The 7,076-nt window shown below is 37.2% G+C and overlaps 1 protein-coding gene across 2 annotated transcripts in view; it reads right to left on the reverse strand.

The window, feature by feature from the left end:
• COMMD10 (COMM domain containing 10) overlaps positions 1 to 1,237 on the reverse strand; it is a 62,665-nt gene extending 61,428 nt beyond the window's left edge. For both annotated transcript variants that reach the window (XM_026673466.2, XM_087958031.1), the window contains exons 1-2: positions 1,180 to 1,237; positions 1 to 91 (exon numbers count right to left, since the gene is read on the reverse strand). In XM_026673466.2, coding sequence (XP_026529251.2) covers positions 1 to 91; positions 1,180 to 1,214 — 126 coding nt within the window. In that variant the 5' untranslated portion in view covers positions 1,215 to 1,237. The remainder of the gene's footprint in view (positions 92 to 1,179) is intronic.
• Between the last annotated feature and the right edge of the window lie 5,839 nt (positions 1,238 to 7,076).

The raw sequence follows: 7,076 nt of genomic DNA on the forward strand, positions 1-7,076 counted from the left end.
CTTTATGTGAAGCTTCTGAAGAATGCGGGAGAGAAGGCGGGAGAATCTGCCTGTATCCAGATCATTGATCAAGGTCACAGCTTTTTGAACTCTTAAAAAAAGGAATGAAAATTTAAAAAGCAAGTCACCTACAGGTAGATAACAGCAGATATGTGAATTTATCTCCTTCTCAGCTTTTACCAAGTTGTCAAATAGCAATTCAATATTAAATGAAGTAAATTGATTGCATTTTAAGGCAATCTGAAACCCTCCAGCCAAGCCTCCAGGAAACAGAAGTCAGGTGATTCCAACTTTCCTTATTGGGCTTGCAAAGAAAAAACAAGGGCAATGACTTATTTTATTTTAAAACAAGCACCTTCAGAAGTCTGATGGACATCCACAGAGCCAATTGCTAAGTCAGTGTTTCTCAACCTTAGCAACAGCCGGTAAAATTGAACAGCCCTCTCTCAACAGAGGGGGAGGGATACAACATCCTCTATAGCCAATCTACAACACAATCCTTTCAACAGTTCCAAGAAGGCTCCACACCTATTTGCAATACTCAGGTGACCCTGATGCCAGATAAACCTCCAGGTGGCCTTAACTTTCTAAACGCAAATGCAAAGAATGCAAATGACCAGCTGTATGCAAGGAGTGTAAATTTTTCCATTTCCCACCATCCAGTCAGAGTTGAAGAAGCTTCTTGGATGAGAAGTGAAATGTCTTCAAAGAAAAAGTCCAGTTCCCTCTTGGGAAAAAATGCACCTTTGGGGCAATCATGATTGAGAATCGCCATAGACATTTAAACCTTAGCAACTGTAAAGCTCTGCAGGCTTCGCGTCCCACAATTCCGGAATTTAAGGTCCACACATTTCAAAGTTTTAAGAGCTAAAAAATACTGCGCTCAGAAAATATGATAAGGCCAGGAAGCCCCTTCTTAGACAGTCAGAAATGATTTTGCATGGGTTCCTTATTCCCCCTTTGCAGCCTCCGCCGCTGCAGCATTTTTTTCTTTGCTCCTTAGACCAAGCGTTAACATTGAAAGAAAAGCTCGCCTCCTCCCCCGTCTACATTTTAGCCTGCATCACTTATTGGCATTATTTTTAAAGTGCGTCTCCTATCCAAACGCAGCCGAGATGGTATTAACCCGCAGCTCCTTTTATGCAAGAGAGGAAAACACCAGAACGGTATCCACCTTACCTTTCTGTATTCGGGATAACCATAGGCGCCGCCATTTTGAGCGCCGTCAATCACGCCATCCCCTTTCCCTGGAAAGCCAATCAGCGGCTCAAAAAGCTTGGTCCCGGAAAAGCTAATCCCAGCGGCGCGAGACAGACAAGCTCCGCCTTTCGCCTTCTCCGGGTACTTATCGCCAAGGACCGTATGGTGTGGAGTTGCTGCTGCTGCTGCTGGCGAGTAGCACACGAGCATGCGCGTGGAAGCTCTGGTCTATCGTTCCATAATGATGGGTCATTGCCCAAAAGATTAATGTTTATTCATTTCCGAGGTACGTGACTCGGAACATGACACTTTTTGGGAAGAATATTCACAGCAAAGCAGGACATATTTGGACATCCCCTACAGCGGTGCCACTGTGCAGATTCTCTTTTAGGTGCCTATCTTCAGATGCTGGAGCAGGTCAGAAGCTGCAAAAGATACTTTGATTTTTGCTTCTTGTAAAAAAACAAACAAACCACAAAACCACTTTTTTGTAATTACCAATTGCTAACAAACAGATTGGTTGCATCTTGTCGCTGGACTTTTTGTCAAAAAGGAATGATTAAAGTGCCTTTTACCTTGTATGTGTGTGCTGTAAACAAGATTTTGCAGTTTTGGGCTAAGGCTCAGTAGGCACCGTCCTAGGTGTTCATGCGTCCCTTCTTCAAAAAAGAAAGTATTCTAAAAATGAAATGTTCACGTTGGCAAGAAGTAATGCCCTCAGATTGGCCTAGAGGCACCATAAACCTTTGAATCACCACTGATTGTGAATCAAGTTTTATTCACTGACTTAATAATGAACTGTACTGTAGTCCAGTACCCTGCACATTAGCATAAAATATGTCATCTACATTTTTGCCCTCATCTTGCCTCTATTGCTTTTTTCTAGACTGCCAAGCACTGACATTTTTCCTAAGAACAAAGCTCTCCTTGACTGAGCTAAAGTGCTGTGCTATATCTTTGAGCCGAAAGAAAATTATGCCAGCATAACATTTTGTTGTTGTAACCGCAACAACAATTGGACATGGGATTTCCAGACACGAAGTTGTAAATGATGCTAATATAAATTTGCAGAGCACTCAAGGAAAGGAATTCGCAATCCTCCAGCATTTTTTTTCTCTCCCCAGCTGGCAGGAAACATTCACTAATCACTCTCCTTAATATTGAGTTCTTTGCACAATGGGGAGAAGCAGATTTAGCTACCTGTCAAACTCATGGTTTTGACAAATGCAAGTGTTTTGTAAAAGTGTATTTAAAAGGTTTTGGAGACAAGGCTACAGCTGTTCCAGAATATGACTGAAACCATAACCATTCTAACTATCAGCTGGTAGTCAGCCTTCCTTTGTATATACCTCTGCAAAACATTCTGCAAACAGAGCAAGTTTTGATATTCTGTATAACTCTGCAATTCACAAATATTAATCATGAAAAAGTGATTGCTCAAGCCTTACAGCTTCAAAGACATGAAACTCAAGGGAAAGAGATGGGCAGAAAAAGAGGGAAAAATAGTTCTTGCCAATTTTTCAAAGTGCCTTTAAGATTATAAACTAGGCTCAAAACAGTTCAAAATGTTTATTCTCTTTTCTCTGCCCACCTCTTTCTCTTGAGATCCATATCTTTAATACTGTAAACCTTGGGCAATCTGTTCTTTTTCTTTCACTATTTAGTTGGAGGAAATACTACATTTGCCCAAGAAAAGCATTTAACTCCCCACTGCCACTCTATTTGTGGCTATTCAGTGCTAAATAATTCCAGATAAATTTATCTGATAATTTCAGATTAATGCCAGGTCAGTGTGGAAGTGCTTTAATCTTGAACATGTATATCTAACTCTAACCCCAATTTATCTTAATGGAGTTTATCTTAAGTAGATTTGTTTAGGAGTGTAAAATTGCCCTAGATCAAAGGTGATCAGAGGTTCTCCAGATGTTATTGACTCTAATTTCTGGCAGTTTTAATATTTCCAGTGGTGAGGGTTACGTTGTGGGCTATAGAGAAACAAGTGAGGAAAACAAGTTTCAATCCTGTTTCTTTTTAAAATAAAGAACACTGACCAAATTATTTTGTTCTGTATGTGTTCTTATTAAGGACTATTTACTACAATTCAATTCCCCAGGTAAAAGATAAGATCTCCATCTGAACTCCACTCTGACTTGAAGCAACAGTAACTAGCATGGCCTTTGGTTAGGGATCCTGGGTGTTGTAGCTTGGAAACATTTGGGGGTCATTAGTTCCTCAATGCTGTCATAGAAGATAGTATTTGTTGAATCTGTTTAAATTGTTGAATTGTTTAAATTGATTTTTATATCCATCTTTAAAATATGTTAAAATGGGAATGCACAAAGTGCAATAAAGTAACACTAGCAACAATAGAACTAACATAAAAATAAAGTTTAGTCAATAAATAAAAATGATTCCTATCATAGGAAAATTCCCTTTAGAGGGAGCAATACTTCATCTGATCATTTAGGACAGCTCTCTCCAATATTGGTCATTCTATATATACTCCCGTTATCTTCATGTTCTGTTTTCAATAGTGTTTAGTCATGATGGCTTTGGGCCTTATGAAATCTTAAGTTTTCCAGCTAAGAAAAGCTTTTTTAGGATAACTGCTTTGGTATTTTTCATTGAAAGAAAAGAATCAACCCATGAGTGAGGAAACATAAACATGAGCATCTACCACTATGACTTTCTTGGCCATCTTTTTCATGTTAGCAGGATAACTTTTGCAGCAATTGTTTTTTGTTCCCTGTGGTACAAGAATATAACAGGAATTGTCTTACACAATTGACCAATTCATATAATGTTATAAGGAGAGAAACCAGAAATAGGGGCAGGGCTGATACCAGTATCTTCATTCTCATTCTCTATTCACAGAACAATCCCTGAATTTGCCTATACAATTGTTGGTAGAAAAATCCTTCTGGGTTCAATTCCAAGTGGGGAAAAAGACACTGGAAACATGGAGGCTATTTGGAAAGATAGTTTAATGGTGGACAGCAGGACCACATGGCCTGGAGCTCCAAAGTAAAAAGGGAGGATGATCACATGCTTCAAGGTGAGAAGAGAAGTCAAGAAGGGCTGATATGCGGATAGTGCCTGGGTTTTATAACCTTTGTTGGGATTTGAATTGAAGCTTGTTTCTAATTGGTTGTCAGACTCCCATGGGGCCATGGGGGGGCGGGCAACTCTGTAGGCTGTCCTGAGTTCCAGGCTTGATTGAGCCTTGCTGGATGATGATGCACTGAAAAGGGCTTTTGGCAATTGCTATAGCTTTACTTGGAGATCTTTGTTATGTAAAGTATTCTGGCCCAGGCCTTAATGGCCCACCCATTAACAAAGGTGGGGGGTGAGTTTCTGCTCTTGAGTTTCTACTCTTTTTAGGGGAAATATTCTGCCTTTTTAATATTTCCCAGGATATTTCATTTTTCTAGGAGAAGTGTGGGTGCTAATTTCCTACACTATAAATCTGCTTTTTCTTGGGGCTCTAAACTTCAGCAGGGTAACCTACTCTCCTTTAATCGCATGGAAAAACCTTCACATCTACTAGATTTGAGATGCCCATTGTGTTTATAGGGTCAATATTTTCAAGAACAGCCTCTTTTCTGAACAAATTTTCAAAAAAAGAATGTCAGCTAAAGTACGCATTTTCTCCAGGATTTTCAGAAGGGGATCATGACAAATGACTGAAACCTCTGGATTGAATTCCTAAATAGTGCAAGATCTGATCAAACAGGAAATGCATATGCAACGCCTATTTCTTTTATAACCTTAGTTCCTATCAGGCTGCTAAATAAAAGTTCTAGATATCTGAGCTTTTTGGCTAAGATCAAATATGTAGGTTATTTTGCATAATATCATCCTATTAATATGCCCATTATGGAAGCCATCTCATTTTTATAATTTTTTAAAGTTATTAAAATACTGTATAAAAAGAAGAAAAGGATTGTACTGTACTAACATTCTGTTAAAAATTTAAGCTTGTATTTTATTAAAGCCTTCTAAATTCTCAAAAGTGTTTTATAGAAGTACTGCCTTCTTTCTCTTATACTGTATATGTAAAATCGAATGTCAGAAGATGTTTTGTGTTCCATCCCAAAAGACTGAACTAAACAACTAGTAAATAATGTTTATATATTTTAAATTCATCCTACAATATTGAAAACAAGAAATAATGGCCCTTTCAGAAAAATGAAAATGGTGAAGTTTCTTTAAAAGTAGGTATATGTTATGAATAGACAGTGATTTCTCAAGACTGGGAATATCAATTGACTTAACATTAAACACATCGAATCTGTTTGTTTTTTTTAAAAAAAGACAGCCAGCTCATTTTCTGAAAATTCTTTGATTCCAAATTCCTACAATGTAGAAATGGGAATACAGAATGTATTCATTTGAGAACTACAAATTTAAGCAATTCTCTTTGTTACAAACTTATCCAGACTCAAAAAGGTATCTGGACTATATCTTGAAATATTTGTCATGACAGAATTCCAATTTCACCTGATTTTTCAGAAAGGAATTCTTAATCAGATCTCTAGTTTCATTTGGAGATATAGCTTATATTTAATTTATCATTCTTTCTATTTTTTTATTTATTTTACATATTATTTACAAAAGCCTTCAAAGGATGTGATCTATGCATTTTCTAGCATAATTGTGCAAGCAGAGTGTGATAAATATAAAGTATAAAGAGCTTTTCCTTCTTGATTGTTGATGGGTAAGAGTTGTAAACAGTAGAGCAGGCTAGACTTATTTCCCGTCAAATAATGAAGTGGGATCATTTGGCATTCTGCCCAGGAAAATCAGAATCTGTCACTGAAACCCAGAATAATGCTTACTAGTCAAAATCTGGTATACAAACTACTGTACTAGACAACATGAAGCCATAGGCCAGCCTGCTGTAATAGTTTATCTTTCTAAAATATTGCAGATATGATATCATGCACTATGCTTTCCATAAATGTATAGGATCACATTGTGATGGTTAGGGTGATGCCACAATGATTATATGTCAATATCACAGTATTTCTGGACATTCAATGTGTCACAGAGACCTAATAAATCATAAAAATCATACAAATTAAGTAATTTGGCTTGGATTAGCGCAAAAGTTTCCCCACTGCAATGATTCCAGCTATGGTTCATATAAGTACTTCTCTTAGAAAATGTCAACCAAACGGATTTGCTTCCAGTGAGGAATGATGTTGGATTTACAGTATATGTTTTATCAAGCCATGATTTACCTAACCAATCATTCAAAACTGGGTGGGTTCACCTACAAAATGATAAGACATAATACAACATAGTAAGGTAAAATCAAACCACATCATAGATTATTGATGCAACAGTGAAAGCAACTTAGGTGTTTTACTTTGAAAGAAAATGAGTTTTCCACAATCTCTTAAACTGATAGTATTTATTTCTATAAATGATTTTCTTACATGAATATTGTTTCATTTAATTACAGATAAATAAATGATAAACAGTGTTTAAGCTAATTGTTTTTTCTTGGTTTAAGATGTATAGACTTGATATAGTTTATAGAGACCTTTGGCAACTTTGCTCAAAGATGTCACTATTTTCTTCAATGTCTTACCCTAATCTTTTATTCATGGGGTGGGAGGACATTATTCATTTTGTATCAATGGAGATGAGGAATTCAGGCAGGATATACTTCGGAGTCCTTGGTGCTCTCTGGGCTCAGTTTTTGCTTGCAGACATTGCATTACCCAACTAAGTGGGATCATCAGGATTAGTGAGTGAGGGGTTTGTTCTCTGTTTATATATAGTAGCTTGCCCTGCCAGTGTTAAAAAAGGTGTAACTTTCTCCTTAGTATTTTCTTCATTAGACTGCTGTTTTCTGCTTGATGATTTGT

The sequence above is a fragment of the Notechis scutatus genome, chromosome 2 (genome assembly GCF_049901735.1).
Source record: "Notechis scutatus isolate UNSWTSFEM ecotype Mainland chromosome 2, rNotScu1.2, whole genome shotgun sequence".
Taxonomy (NCBI): Eukaryota; Metazoa; Chordata; class Lepidosauria; order Squamata; family Elapidae; genus Notechis; species Notechis scutatus.